General features: G+C 27.5%; 1 protein-coding gene across 1 annotated transcript in view; it reads right to left on the minus strand.

Annotated features, from left to right (window-relative positions):
• Window positions 1-5,441: 5,441 nt before the first annotated feature.
• Window positions 5,442-16,795, minus strand: part of LOC147809687 (uncharacterized) — a 67,047-nt gene continuing 55,693 nt past the window's right edge. Inside the window, exons 24-37 of the mRNA XM_087162905.1 lie at window positions 10,129-10,265; window positions 9,663-9,692; window positions 9,489-9,518; window positions 9,340-9,369; window positions 9,184-9,213; window positions 9,057-9,086; window positions 8,894-8,923; window positions 8,742-8,768; window positions 6,210-6,233; window positions 6,060-6,089; window positions 5,914-5,943; window positions 5,738-5,767; window positions 5,587-5,616; window positions 5,442-5,479 (exon numbers count right to left, since the gene is read on the minus strand). Coding sequence (XP_087019031.1) covers window positions 5,442-5,479; window positions 5,587-5,616; window positions 5,738-5,767; window positions 5,914-5,943; window positions 6,060-6,089; window positions 6,210-6,233; window positions 8,742-8,768; window positions 8,894-8,923; window positions 9,057-9,086; window positions 9,184-9,213; window positions 9,340-9,369; window positions 9,489-9,518; window positions 9,663-9,692; window positions 10,129-10,265 — 526 coding nt within the window. The remainder of the gene's footprint in view (window positions 5,480-5,586; window positions 5,617-5,737; window positions 5,768-5,913; window positions 5,944-6,059; window positions 6,090-6,209; window positions 6,234-8,741; window positions 8,769-8,893; window positions 8,924-9,056; window positions 9,087-9,183; window positions 9,214-9,339; window positions 9,370-9,488; window positions 9,519-9,662; window positions 9,693-10,128; window positions 10,266-16,795) is intronic.

Genomic DNA, 16,795 nt, shown 5'->3' on the forward strand with positions numbered 1-16,795 from the left:
TCCGAAAAAGAACGAAAATTTACAGAGACTGATAGAGCTGAAAAAAAGTTAAAGCAGAAAGAATAACGAAGAGAAAAAAGATAATTAAAACGATAAAAAAAAGCTTAAAAAAATATAGAGGAAAAGAGTAAACAAAAAAGTGATATAATAATAATAAAAACATCATCGGATTACACAATGATGAACATTCATGATTTAGAACGGACTATTAAACTGCGAGAAAAAAAATTAACAATTTTTTTTTTAAATTCTGTACTCCACCATATTTTACTTTCCATTCCATGACTGAAAAAAAAGTAAAATTTTCCACGTTAAATGTGGTTATCTTTTGTAATTCCAAGAAAAATCTTGTTTTTAGGCATTTGTGCGGCCTATGGATTCCCAACGAGCTTCAAACATTCTCAAAATTAAATGTTTATTCACTAGAAAATTTAGTGTTTATTCATTGGTAAGAACTGTTCCTTCACGCGATTATCTTATTACTTATTATTTGAATCACCAAAAGCTTTAAACAATATTATGTAAGTTATCTAAAAAATTTTTTATACAATTTGCATTTAATAACAAATATGCTGACACCGTCATATATATCTAAAATTACAAATTTTGAAATTTTTATGATTTTTTTTAAAGACAAGCTAAGCTTAAGTGTTCCTTCACTGGTCAGTTTACACAATACATTTACAATTAATCTGTTATAAATCATTCATACTTACTCTCATCCTCTTCACCACCGGCATCTGTATTTAAAGATAAAAATAGAAACGGGATTAAAGAAGAAATTTTGAGAAACATGTTTAGTGATTTTAAGTCAAATTATCTTGCTTTAAACAACTTTGCGATCGATATCAAATATTTTTTTATTTGATTTTTGATATTTTATTTCAGCCATAGCTAGGATTAATTTTCTTTTGTGGGAGACAGAAAAATATCGTGCACAGTTATCTATATACATATTTCTAGAAAGGTATTATAATTAAAAAATTAATAAAACGATTGATGGAAAAACGTAAAGGTTCTCATCAGGATGCATTCTTTTACGAGTGCGAAAGAGACATTTTAAAATAAAGATAAATTTTTCTATGATAAAAATCACTCTTTATAATGTGTCTATGCCTCTAAAAAGTTATAGAAATGTTATTTAAAATGAGTTTAGGTTGAAAGAAGAAATGCAAAACCCAAATTTGACGAAATAAAGTGTGAAATAATATAAAAATGTGTTAAAATAAGATATACTAATCTAGCACTTAGGAAAAAAATATTCGGAAGAAAAATTATAATGAATGTTGCTTTTAGTTTTATCGTATAAAATAATTGTTAAAAAAATATTTATCATGCAAATTACAATTCAGTGCTGCCATTCAGGAAAAAATAAAACATTCCTATCAAATCTATTTAGAAAATTTAAGCAAAAAAAATTCCTATAATGTGTAAAAAAGTTAATAAAAACAATAATAAATGTATTTAAATTGTGAAATCATTAAACAATCAAATAGGTGATATTTGAAGATCTTAACATACAAACGAAATCTTGGAATACACCTTTTCATTGGTTTCATAGGGTGACTGTTTATAAGTCAAAGCCTATATACATGGATGGAAAGCCGTTTATAGACTTTATCCTCGTTTTGAAAAAAACATTTGGTTGAATTATACGCCAGAGCCTATACGGAGTATGGATCAAATTAGTAGTTCGACGCAACAAGCATAATTTGAGCAGTGGAGGAAGATGAGAAAGCTATCATTACGTTTGGGCTACAGAGCTGCGCAGAGGGGGTTTTCTTGTTTATGGTAACCAGTGCTGAGGCATTCTCTCTTTTCGGAGATATTGGTTCAAAGCACCAGAGGATCATGAGTATAAAAAATATATACTCTTGCCTGTCTGTTTTTTGGTGTCTATTGCCACCTGCCAGCACTATTTTTCAAAAAAGTCCGTTCATCATATACATACCATTTAATGCACAAATTGATATTACTGAAAATGTTATCTATATTATATAAAACGCTAATACGTATGTATCAATAAAACCGATTATATTTCTTTTCTCGCGTTGGCAACAGTTTTCATTTTTAATTGATAGGCTTCGGTGCGCAAGAGCACGTAGTGAGCATCCTATGTCTAATCGGGTGAATTTTCACCGAATTATCAAAAAAATTCTCACAAAATTATCTTTATCGAAGCCGATGCTTTACATCCGGCGTTCAGTATTATTTCATATTGTTTTACAACACATGGTTTTAACCCTCGGATGGGAAAGACTTTAAAACAAAACTTACAACAGTTACTATTCTCAACAGCTGAAATTTAGAATAGTGTGATTAAGAAAAATATGTGAACTGTTTGGAATTTCAAATTAATATTGAAATGCACAGGTTTAGAATTTTCTACAGTGAAAAGTTTTCGGAACTTCAGTGTTCAAAAAAGTGTACAAAAGCTAGACGTGAAGAACGTATCCAATGAGCGAGCAAAGCGAAAATCGGATTGAAAAATCGGATTGAAAATCGGATCCGAAATGAACTGCGAAAGCAGCTCCGGGGGTTGGCGAGCGTCAGCGAGCAGCGGGTGAAGACTCCTAGTTAATTAATAATACTTACCCTCTTCTTCCTTAAAAGCATGTATAACTAAAAATAAAAAGCGCATGAAATTAATTAATAAAAACTCCTATAGGTTTTCACGTATTTCATCTAACGAATTTCACACAGAAATCAGCTAAATTGAATACACAAAAAAGAATTCCTACTCACGGTTTCCACTTGCATCGAAAATGTCTATTCCTGAAAGGTAAAGCATTTGAAACATAAACAAATATTTTAGCTGATATTTTTTTAAAAATTTTTTAAGTCGGACTTCTATTTAACGAAGTTCCATTTTGCAAATTCCTCTATTTTGCTCATTTTTTTCGAGGAACCAAGAACATTTTGGAAATTTCATCGTAAAATAATTTCCAAATAGCGAAGTGAATTTTCAATTTAGCGAACTTTTCTTTAAGATCCACTTTCTCAATTTCCCAAAATATTTCAGAACATTTCAAACTTGTTAACTCATTTCACCGGGGAAATGACCTTGAATTGATTTTCGCTGCCATTTAATTTTAGAGATAGCGGTAAAATCCCTTTTTGTTTTTGTATGCATTTTATACAGAAGTCCATTCAAAACTCAATTTACGAGAAATCATAATAGAAATTTCTACAGCACGGAACTGTGATGTTACAGATTCGTAACAGTTTTGCTAAAACTAGATTCTTAGTCAGCGCGGAGAATATGGAAAATGCAGACTACCAGGATGATATTCCTTTAGAAGAACTCTAAAAAAATATGGGTACAGCTAAGAGAGTACCACGAAAATAATGATGATGTACTGATTAATGATTTTCTTGTCATTCATTTTGAAGCTGCAAATTGCTATTTTAATTATGTCTAGTGTTTATGAATTTAATACCTGTTCTGTGTTGCTTAAGTAATTCAAATGGTGATTTTCTATTCAACAAATTTTTCATATAACTAACTTTTTATCGGGATTCACCAATTTCGTTAAATAGAGGTCAAAAAATTTTATTTAACTTAAATAAGATTGAAGGAAACTATTCGAACTTACTATTTCCATCTTTGTCATAGGTTTCTATCACTAAATAACGTAAAAAGTATTATAAATTTACGTAAAATATTTTATGTAATGCATTTCATTAATAAATTAGCTAAATTCAATATGGGGTAGGTCAGTTATACTCACTCATCCCTGATTTGTAAAGGATTTCTATTCCTAAATAATAAAACATATAAAATGTTATCAATAAAAGCTAAAACGCAATATTGAAATTTTAAAACATTTTGTATAATGCTATGTACAATATCGTACTCTTGCACTACTGTACGTAGTTGATCGTTTAAAACAATTATTTATACTTACGTATTCCATGTTCATCATAAACTTCTATTCCTAAATTATACAATTAATGTAAATTTTATATTCAGTTAGACGAAATTCATATAAAAAATTTCGTTTGACTCATTTCATGCCTAAATAATAATCAAGAATAATCACGTTATAAATTATTCATACTTACTCTCTCCGTGTTCATTATAAGCTATTATTGCTGAAAGATAAAAGAAATATTATTCAACTTAACTAAATCGCAAATAATTTTAAGTATTTTTGCACTACATTTTACGCTTAATCTGTTATAAATCATTCATACTTACTGCCATTCTCTTCAACGGCCTCTGTTTTTAAAGATAAAAAAAGATACGGGATTAAAGAAGAAATTTTAAGAAACATGTGTAGTGATTTTAAGTTAAATTATCTTGCATTAAACAACTTTGCGATCTATATGAAATATTTTTTTACTTGACTTTTGATCTTTCACTTCAGCCATAGCTAGGATTTATTTTCTTTTGGGGGAGACGAAAAAAATATCGTGCACAGTTATCTATAAACATATTTATAGAAGGGTAATATAATTAGAAAACTAATAAAACAATTGATGGAAAAACTTAAAGTTTCTCATCAGGATGCATTCTCTTACGACAGCAAAAGAGACATTTCAAATTAATTGAAGACATTTAAGAGACATTTCAAAATTAGAATGAATGTGCTTCTAGCTTTATCGTATAAAATAATTGTTGAAAAAATATATAAAGCAAATTACAATTCAGTGCTGACAATCATGAAAAAATAACTCTTTTTTAATAATTATAATTGGAAAATTTAAGCAAAAAAAACTCCATAATGTGTAAAAAAGTTAATGAAAACAATAATAAAAGTATTTAAATTGTAAAATCGTTAAACAATCAAATATGTGATATTTGAAGATCTTAACATACAAACGTAATCTAGGAATACACCCTTTTATTGGTTTCATAGGGTGACTGTTTATAAGTCAAAGCCTACATACATGGATAGAAAGCCGTTTATAGACTTTATCCTCGTTTTGCAAAAAACATTTACTTAAATTAACGTCAGAGCCTACGGAGTGTGGATCAATTTAGTAGTTCGACGAGCATAATTTGAGCGGTGGAGGAAAATGAGAAAGGTATCATTACGTTTGGGCTAGAGAGCTGTGCAGGGGGGGGGGGTTCTTGTTTATGGTAACCAGTGCTGAGGCATTCTCTCTTTTCGGAAGTTCAAAACACCTGCAGATCATGAGTATAAAAAATATATACTCTTGCCTGTCTGTTTTTTGGTGTCTATTGCCACCTGCCAGCACTATTTTTCAAAAAAGTCCATTCATCGCATATTTACTATTTTATGCACAAATTGATATTACTGAAAATGTTATTAATTAATTATACTCACCCTCTTCTTTCTTAAAAGCATGTATAACTAAAAATATAAAACGCATGAACGTAATTAATAAAAACTTCTATTGGTTTTCACGTATTTCATCTAACGAATTTTACACAGAAATTAGCTAAATTGAATACACAAAAAAAAAGAAAAATCCTACTCACGGTTTCCACTTTTGTCGAAAATGTCTATTCCTGAAATATAAAGCATATTTTAGTTGAGATTTTTTTTAAAACTTCTTAGAATATCTCCTATTCTCTTTTAATTTAATTTGAGAGTGAAAGAAATGATTTAAACTTACTATTTCCATCTTTGTCATAGGTTTCTATCACTAAATAATGTGAAAAGTATTATTATTACAATAAAAAAACAATTTATGTAAAATATTTTATGTAATGCATTTCATGCATAAATTAACTTAATTCAATATGTGATCAGTCAGTTATACTCACCCATCCCCATTTTGTAAAGGATTTCTATTCCTAAATAATAAAAACATGTAAAATATTATCAATAAACTAAAAAGCACTTTTTAGATTTTAAAACATTTTGTATACCACACTGTACACAACCGTACTTATGCACAACTGTACGTAGTTGAGGGCTTAAAACAATTGTTTATACTTACGTATTCCATGCTCATCATAAACTTCTATTCCTAAATCATACAATTAATGTAATTCAGTAATGCGAAATTTATATAAATAATTTCGTTTGATTCATTTCATGCACAAATAGTTCTGCAATAATAATCATGTTATTATTCATACTTACTCTCTCCATGTTCGTTATATGCTATTATTGCTGAAAGATAAAAAAAAATATTATTCAACTCAACTATATCGCAAATAATTTTAAATATTTTTTGCACTACATTTTATGATTAAATTTATAATTAATCTGTTATAAATCATTCATACTTACTCTCATCCTCTTCACCACCGGCTTCTGTTTTTAAAGATAAAAATACATACAGGATTAAAGACGAAATTTTAAGAAAGACATTTAGTAATTTTAAGTAAAATTATCTTGCATTAAACAACTTTGCGATCAATATGAAATATTTTTTTACTAGATTTCTTATCTTCCAATTCAGCCATAGCTAGGATTTATTTTCTTTTGAAGGAGACAAAAAAATATCGTGCACAGTTATCTGTATACATATTTCTAGAAAGGTATTACAATTAGAAAATTAATAAAACGATTGATGGAAAAACATAAAAGTTCTCATCAGGATGCGTTCTCTTACGACAGCGAAAGAGGCATTTCAAAATAAAGATAAATTTTTCTATGATAAAAATCACTCTTTATAATGTGTCTATGCCTCTAAAAAATTAAACAAATATCATTTTAAATGAGTTTAGGATGAAAGAAGAAAAGCAGCAGTAAACAAACTTGACGATATGAAGTAAAATAAAATAAACATGTGTTGAAATAAGATGTACTGATCTAGCACTTAACAAAAATTGTTAAGAAGAAAAATTACAATGAATCTAATTTAAGAATTACGCTTAGTAATTTTCAGTTAAATTAGCTTGCATTAAAAAAAAATTTGCAAGTAAGATGAAATATTTCTTATTTGATGATTATTTTTTTGCTTAATCCTTCATGGCTCAGTTGTTTAAGATACTAAGCTGATATTGTAAAGCGATCGAGCTCGATAATTATTGGTGGCGGCTTAAAGCAACTTACTCAGCTTCATATATATGGGTAGAAGCGTATCTGGGATTGCAAATTATCGTGACCTGAGCACATTTCAGCAATGATGCCGTTGGTCAAGGACCTTAACATTTGTGACCTCTTTTGTCCCTTTCACTTACAACTTACTTTTGCTAGAATAGTATACGTTTGCTAATTCATTAATCAAAATTATTTAATTTCACAGAGGAATAGCAGTAATAGCAGCTTTGCTGATTAAGAATAAAATTATAAAAACAAATATTTTTTGTTAGTTTCCCATATAAATTTTGAGATCTATTTCAGGAGAAGAAAATACCAAAAAGTATAATCAGTCTGTATAATTAGTCAAAAGGGAAAAATTTACTTGAAATCTGCAGCGATATTTTCTAAAGGAAAATAAATTTTCTCGCAACCATTTTCTGAATTTTTAATTCCTCCCTCCAAATTTTTTTTCTTGTACAAGCTATCCAATTAATTTATTTTTTCAAAACCAGATTCCATTATCAGTTTATTCCATGTCTATATAGTATATGAGCATTAATTTCTCCATTTTATTGCTTTAAACCTCAATTAGAAATATATTCATACATTCTTACATATTATGCCACACTGTAGGCCCCCTAATTTGTGTATTATTATTTCCTTTGGTATGGTAGCGTAGTATGTTACTTTACCAAAAGAAATTCTAACTAAAATAATAATTTTTAATGGGTCTCTTCTTTTTCTTTTTTTCTTTCTTCTTTTTTAAAATTTTTATTTTTATTCTCACCGTATAACAGGCTTTGTAGATGATTCTTCTGTGTTTTGGCTGTATCCTCCAAGAACCTAAAATAATTTTTTAAAGGGACTGAAATCGCCTAGCAGTTTCATGTCCCTGAATATTAAGATGTTCTCCCCAGGCAAGGGGCACATGGATGTTTAACCCTAGCATTTTTATTGCGAGAGATTTTGTGATTTCGCCTTGACCGCAGTAAACTGCCGGGCTGGATGCTACATCTAATAAGTAGATAGATGACTTTTTCCTTGGAGATGGACAGTCTAGTGGATTTGCTCCAGTCATTAACATTATTAAGAGCTGCAGTGGCCAGAATTCCGAAGTCACTTTCTGTCCGTGCACGTAGGTAGGACGAAAGTTAAAACATCAGTAAATGCTGTGAGTGAGATTTCTGCGTCTTGTTGTTGTTTGAGCAGATTTTTTAGTTTGTTCCACTCTCGCAACTGTCGTGATTAAAGATGCTTGGCTACTATTAGAGTCTTGTGGGGTACAGATTGTTTGTGCTTAACTTATTCACACACAAATTAAGAAAAAAAAATCAAAAATCTTGATTTTAAGAAAACCATGCTTAACTCGGTAGGTGGCGCATTTAAGAGATAAGCCCTCGGACCTAAGAAAAAAAATGAGTGTAGTTAGAAGACTAAATTAACTGAAAATTCAGGAAGATCGGAAAAAAATTATGGATATTGCAGGAGAGTCCTCCCCTCTGGGGCCCACATTTATTTTTTTATATATTTCTAGATCCCCCAAGAGAGTTCTTCAAAAATTTTGTGTCTTAAATTTTTTCAAAAATTCGAATTCCTCTTCGGCATTTCAAAAACATAAGTATACGAATAAAAGAAATTGCATCTATATTTCTCCTGAAACGTCTACTTTTAAGCTCTAGTGTTCTCTATTGCCTGGACTATGATTTAGAAAATGTTTTAAACATACTATTACAGACATACTATTTTATGTACAAATTTAAATTACTGAAAATGCAATTTATCATTAATACTCACCCTCTTCTTTTGCAAAAGCAAAAATTTCTAAAAAAAAATAAAGTGTATGAAATGTACAAATAAAAACTGCATTTTGGTATTAGCTTATTTTGAATAACGCATTTAATACATAAATCAGTAAAATTGAATACATTAAAAAATTTGATACTCACTTTCACCTATTTTATTATAAATTTCTATCTCTGAAAGGTAAAACATATGAAATATAAACACATATTTAGGACTAGATTTATTTTAAAACTTTGCAAAATTTACTCTATTTTTTTTAAATTCAATTTTTCTTTAATGATCTTGAAAAAAATTGCATGAACTTACTATTTCCATCTTTATCATACGTTTCTATCCCTAAATAACGTACAAAGAGTATGATAATAAAAATTATATTTCATGTAAAACATTTCATGCTTAAATTTACTCAGTTAGTCATGTCATTTATACTCACTCATCCCGGATTTGTAAAGGATTTCTATTCCTAAATGATAAAAGATGTGAAATATTATCAAAAAAATTAAACGTAATTTAATTTTAAACTTTTCTTACACCGTATTTTAAGCACAACTTTACGCAACTGAGGATTTTTAGAATGATTTTTACTTACTTATTCCGTGCTCATCATAAACTTCTATTCCTAAATGGTATAATTGATGAAAATTTATCAGTTTAGTAACGTGAAATTTATATTAAAATTAATTTATTTATTCATTTCATGCATAAAAAAATATTTTGTCATAAATTATTCATACTCACTCTCTCCATGTTCATTATAAGCTATTATTGCTAAAAGATAAAACAGATAAAGTATTATGACTCAACTAAATATGAACTAATCATAAATATTTTTTGCACTATGTTTTATGTATAAATTTAGAATTAATCTGTTACAAATTTAGAATTAATATGTTATAAATTATTTAAACTCACTGTCATCATCTTTATAGACAGCTTCAGTTTCTAAATGATAAAAAAGTGAAAAGAAATAATCAGAAAACAATATTCGTATTCACTCATTCATAACAGAAAGAAAACAAAACAACAACATGCAAAACAATAAAACAGCAAATTATTTAAAATGATATTAAAGAGGAGAAGATCAGTTATTAACAATTTAAAATCTGTACGAAGAAATCAAGGAATTAAAAATGAGAAAAATTAAAAACGGAAAGATATAATCCTGATCACCTCACACATTGCATCCGCAAATATTACTGCTATCTGATAGTGCATTATTTCAACAAACACAAAATATAAATTTGAAGCATAATAGATAGGCATAAATATCAACAAAAATAATCCCTCAAAATTTAAGCATTCCCTGGTTAAGTACTTAAAAACTCCCCTTTTAAGTACTTAAGTACTTAAATAGTTGAAAGATTTAATTTATATTTACCAGTTGTAGTTTCTTCGGTTGTAGTTTCTTTACACAATGATTTATGATCGATGATGAGTAGATAATTTTTTAGTATTCTTCCTAAAGCTTTTTTATGGCAGTCTTTCGTATGCGTATCAAAGCATGTAACTGTTTTCCTGAAAAAAATGTTAAAAATATTAAGAAAATGAGAAATTGTAAGTTTTGTAAGAGAAAAAAAACTCAAATATGGTAGACATTTTAATGTCTGACAAGTTGTCATAAACAGTTTATGTATTTTTAATCTTCTGGAAAAAGAAGGATAAAAAAGTATACACATTTTTGGATATTGCGACGTTCTAGCAAAGATGCTATCATCATAATCACATAATCACAATGAAGGAAAGCACGTGCGCAGAACACTGAAATAACCAATGAGCTGAAACAAAATTTTTAAACAATCAATCACGTTTTAATTTTAAATAGGTTTGTATCAGGTTTTGATGTTCGATATACTTTCGTTTATTTAACTATGATTGTCTCATTTATACAGTAAATTTTATATAGTAAATTTTATTCAAATTCTCATTTATATAGTAAATATAATAAAAAAGGTGCTTCTACGAAAAAATTAGAATCAGTTCCTTTCCCCACTGAAAGCCCTGTTATGGTATTTATTCCCTTGACTTACAGTCCCTGGCCAAATTGTTAGACGCACTATAAGATTCTATGTAAAATCTCAATTATCAGGTAATACTATAATGTTTTATCGTTTTTATGTGACTGACACCGGTAAGTACTTGTTTATGTTCGTGTATCAATTGTTTAAATTAGACGATATGTAACATGAATTTGACGATTAAATAAATTAGACGATATATTACATAAATATAGATTATTTATTATATGAAGTATTATATTAGAATATTATAATAATTAGATCAAATTTTTAGACGCATTTTAGTGTTTTAATAAATGCATGTTTTGCACTGGTTTATATGCAATACTTTTAGATTTAAACATGCATGTATCAGGTTCAGCTTTATCATTTTTATGCGACTGACACCGGTAAGTACTTGTTTACGTTCGTGTATCAATTGTTTAAATTAGACGATATGTAACATGAATTCGACGATTAAATAAATTAGACGATATATTATATAAATATAGATTATTTATTATATGAGGTATTATATTAGAATATTATAATAATTAGATCAAATTTTTAGACGCATTTTAGTGTTTTAATAAATGCATGTTTTGCACTGGTTTATATGCAATACTTTTAGATTTAAACATGCATGTATCAGGTGATACTGTTCAGCTTTATCATTTTTATGCGACTGACACCGGTAAGTACTTGTTTACGTTCGTGTATCAATTGTTTAAATTAGACGATACGTAACATGAATTCGACGATTAAATAAATTAGACGATATATTATATAAATATAGATTATTTATTATATGAGGTATTATATTAGAATATTATAATAATTAGATCAAATTTTTAGACGCATTTTAGTGTTTTAATAAATGCATGTTTTGCACTGGTTTATATGCAATACTTTTAGATTTAAACATGCATGTATCAGGTGATACTGTTCAGCTTTATCATTTTTATGCGACTGACACCGGTAAGTACTTGTTTACGTTCGTGTATCAATTGTTTAAATTAGACGATATGTAACATGAATTCGACGATTAAATAAATTAGACGATATATTATATAAATATAGATTATTTATTATATGAGGTATTATATTAGAATATTATAATAATTAGATCAAATAAATTTTTAGACGAATTTTAGTGTTTTAATAAATGCATGTTTTGCACTGGTTTATATGCAATACTTTTAGATTTAAACATGCATGTATCAGGTGATACTGTTCAGCTTTATCATTTTTATGCGACTGACAGCGGTAAGTACTTGTTTACGTTCGTGTATCAATTGTTTAAATTAGACGATATGTAACATGAATTCGACGATTAAATAAATTAGACGATATATTATATAAATATAGATTATTTATTATATGAGGTATTATATTAGAGTATTATAATACTTAGATCAAATTTTTAGACGCATTTTAGTGTTTTAATAAATGCATGTTTTGCACTGGTTTATATGCAATACTTTTAGATTTAAACATGCATGTATCAGGTGATACTGTTCAGCTTTATCATTTTTATGCGACTGAAACCGGTAAGTACTTGTTTACGTTCGTGTAGCAATTGTTTAAATTAGACGATATGTAACATGAATTTGACGATTAAATAAATTAGACGATATATTATATAAATATAGATTATTTATTATATGAGGTATTATATTAGAGTATTATAATACTTAGATCAAATTTTTAGACGCATTTTAGTGTTTTAATAAATGCATGTTTTGCACTGGTTTATATGCAATACTTTTAGATTTAAACATGCATGTATCAGGTGATACTGTTCAGCTTTATCATTTTTATGCGACTGAAACCGGTAAGTACTTGTTTACGTTCGTGTATCAATTGTTTAAATTAGACGATATGTAACATGAATTTGACGATTAAATAAATTAGACGATATATTATATAAATATAGATTATTTATTATATGAGGTATTATATTAGAGTATTATAATACTTAGATCAAATTTTTAGACGCATTTTAGTGTTTTAATAAATGCATGTTTTGCACTGGTTTATATGCAATACTTTTAGATTTAAACATGCATGTATCAGGTGATACTGTTCAGCTTTATCATTTTTATGCGACTGAAACCGGTAAGTACTTGTTTACGTTCGTGTATCAATTGTTTAAATTAGACGATATGTAACATGAATTTGACGATTAAATAAATTAGACGATATATTATATAAATATAGATTATTTATTATATGAGGTATTATATTAGAGTATTATAATACTTAGATCAAATTTTTAGACGCATTTTAGTGTTTTAATAAATGCATGTTTTGCACTGGTTTATATGCAATACTTTTAGATTTAAACATGCATGTATCAGGTGATACTGTTCAGCTTTATCATTTTTATGCGACTGAAACCGGTAAGTACTTGTTTACGTTCGTGTATCAATTGTTTAAATTAGACGATATGTAACATGAATTCGACGATTAAATAAATTAGACGAGATATTATATAAATATAGATTATTTATTATATGAGGTATTATATTAGAATATTATAATAATTAGATCAAATTTTTAGACGCATTTTAGTGTTTTAATAAATGCATGTTTTGCACTGGTTTATATGCAATACTTTTAGATTTAAACATGCATGCATCAGGTGATACTGTTCAGCTTTATCATTTTTATGCGACAGAAACCGGTAAGTACTTGTTTACGTTCGTGTATCAATTGTTTAAATTAGACGATATGTAACATGAATTCGACGATTAAATAAATTAGACGATATATTATATAAATATAGATTATTTATTATATGAGGTATTATATTAGAGTATTATAATACTTAGATCAAATTTTTAGACGCATTTTAGTGTTTTAATAAATGCATGTTTTGCACTGGTTTATATGCAATACTTTTAGATTTAAACATGCATGTATCAGGTGATACTGTTCAGCTTTATCATTTTTATGCGACTGAAACCGGTAAGTACTTGTTTACGTTCGTGTAGCAATTGTTTAAATTAGACGATATGTAACATGAATTTGACGATTAAATAAATTAGACGATATATTATATAAATATAGATTATTTATTATATGAGGTATTATATTAGAGTATTATAATACTTAGATCAAATTTTTAGACGCATTTTAGTGTTTTAATAAATGCATGTTTTGCACTGGTTTATATGCAATACTTTTAGATTTAAACATGCATGTATCAGGTGATACTGTTCAGCTTTATCATTTTTATGCGACTGAAACCGGTAAGTACTTGTTTACGCTCGTGTATCAATTGTTTAAATTAGACGATATGTAACATGAATTTGACGATTAAATAAATTAGACGATATATTATATAAATATAGATTATTTATTATATGAGGTATTATATTAGAGTATTATAATACTTAGATCAAATTTTTAGACGCATTTTAGTGTTTTAATAAATGCATGTTTTGCACTGGTTTATATGCAATACTTTTAGATTTAAACATGCATGTATCAGGTGATACTGTTCAGCTTTATCATTTTTATGCGACTGAAACCGGTAAGTACTTGTTTACGTTCGTGTAGCAATTGTTTAAATTAGACGATATGTAACATGAATTTGACGATTAAATAAATTAGACGATATATTATATAAATATAGATTATTTATTATATGAGGTATTATATTAGAGTATTATAATACTTAGATCAAATTTTTAGACGCATTTTAGTGTTTTAATAAATGCATGTTTTGCACTGGTTTATATGCAATACTTTTAGATTTAAACATGCATGCATCAGGTGATACTGTTCAGCTTTATCATTTTTATGCGACTGAAACCGGTAAGTACTTGTTTACGTTCGTGTATCAATTGTTTAAATTAGACGATATGTAACATGAATTCGACGATTGGATAAATTAGAAGATATATTATATAAATATAGATTATTTATTATATGAGGTATTATATTAGAGTATTATAATACTTAGATCAAATTTTTAGACGCATTTTAGTGTTTTAATAAATGCATGTTTTGCACTGGTTTATATGCAATACTTTTAGATTTAAACATGCATGTATCAGGTGATACTGTTCAGCTTTATCATTTTTATGCGACTGAAACCGGTAAGTACTTGTTTACGTTCGTGTATCAATTGTTTAAATTAGACGATATGTAACATGAATTTGACGATTAAATAAATTAGACGATATATTATATAAATATAGATTATTTATTATATGAGGTATTATATTAGAGTATTATAATACTTAGATCAAATTTTTAGACGCATTTTAGTGTTTTAATAAATGCATGTTTTGCACTGGTTTATATGCAATACTTTTAGATTTAAACATGCATGTATCAGGTGATACTGTTCAGCTTTATCATTTTTATGCGACTGAAACCGGTAAGTACTTGTTTACGTTCGTGTATCAATTGTTTAAATTAGACGATATGTAACATGAATTTGACGATTAAATAAATTAGACGATATATTATATAAATATAGATTATTTATTATATGAGGTATTATATTAGAGTATTATAATACTTAGATCAAATTTTTAGACGCATTTTAGTGTTTTAATAAATGCATGTTTTGCACTGGTTTATATGCAATACTTTTAGATTTAAACATGCATGTATCAGGTGATACTGTTCAGCTTTATCATTTTTATGCGACTGAAACCGGTAAGTACTTGTTTACGTTCGTGTATCAATTGTTTAAATTAGACGATATGTAACATGAATTTGACGATTAAATAAATTAGACGATATATTATATAAATATAGATTATTTATTATATGAGGTATTATATTAGAGTATTATAATACTTAGATCAAATTTTTAGACGCATTTTAGTGTTTTAATAAATGCATGTTTTGCACTGGTTTATATGCAATACTTTTAGATTTAAACATGCATGTATCAGGTGATACTGTTCAGCTTTATCATTTTTATGCGACTGAAACCGGTAAGTACTTGTTTACGTTCGTGTATCAATTGTTTAAATTAGACGATATGTAACATGAATTCGACGATTAAATAAATTAGACGATATATTATATAAATATAGATTATTTATTATATGAGGTATTATATTAGAGTATTATAATACTTAGATCAAATTTTTAGACGCATTTTAGTGTTTTAATAAATGCATGTTTTGCACTGGTTTATATGCAATACTTTTAGATTTAAACATGCATGTATCAGGTGATACTGTTCAGCTTTATCATTTTTATGCGACTGAAACCGGTAAGTACTTGTTTACGTTCGTGTAGCAATTGTTTAAATTAGACGATATGTAACATGAATTTGACGATTAAATAAATTAGACGATATATTATATAAATATAGATTATTTATTATATGAGGTATTATATTAGAGTATTATAATACTTAGATCAAATTTTTAGACGCATTTTAGTGTTTTAATAAATGCATGTTTTGCACTGGTTTATATGCAATACTTTTAGATTTAAACATGCATGCATCAGGTGATACTGTTCAGCTTTATCATTTTTATGCGACTGAAACCGGTAAGTACTTGTTTACGTTCGTGTATCAATTGTTTAAATTAGACGATATGTAACATGAATTCGACGATTAAATAAATTAGACGATATATTATATAAATATAGATTATTTATTATATGAGGTATTATATTAGAGTATTATAATACTTAGATCAAATTTTTAGACGCATTTTAGTGTTTTAATAAATGCATGTTTTGCACTGGTTTATATGCAATACTTTTAGATTTAAACATGCATGTATCAGGTGATACTGTTCAGCTTTATCATTTTTATGCGACTGAAACCGGTAAGTACTTGTTTACGTTCGTGTATCAATTGTTTAAATTAGACGATATGTAACATAAATTCGACGATTAAATAAATTAGACGATATATTATATAAATATAGATTATTTATTATATGAGGTATTATATTACAATATTATAATAATTAGATCAAATTTTTAGACGCATTTCAGTGTTTTAATCAATGCATGTTTTGCACTGGTTCATATGCAATACTTTTAGATTTAAACATGCATGCATCA

Source organism: Parasteatoda tepidariorum, chromosome 5, assembly GCF_982258835.1.
Source record: "Parasteatoda tepidariorum strain Cologne lab strain chromosome 5, Ptep-v5.0, whole genome shotgun sequence".
Classification (NCBI taxonomy): domain Eukaryota; kingdom Metazoa; phylum Arthropoda; class Arachnida; order Araneae; family Theridiidae; genus Parasteatoda; species Parasteatoda tepidariorum.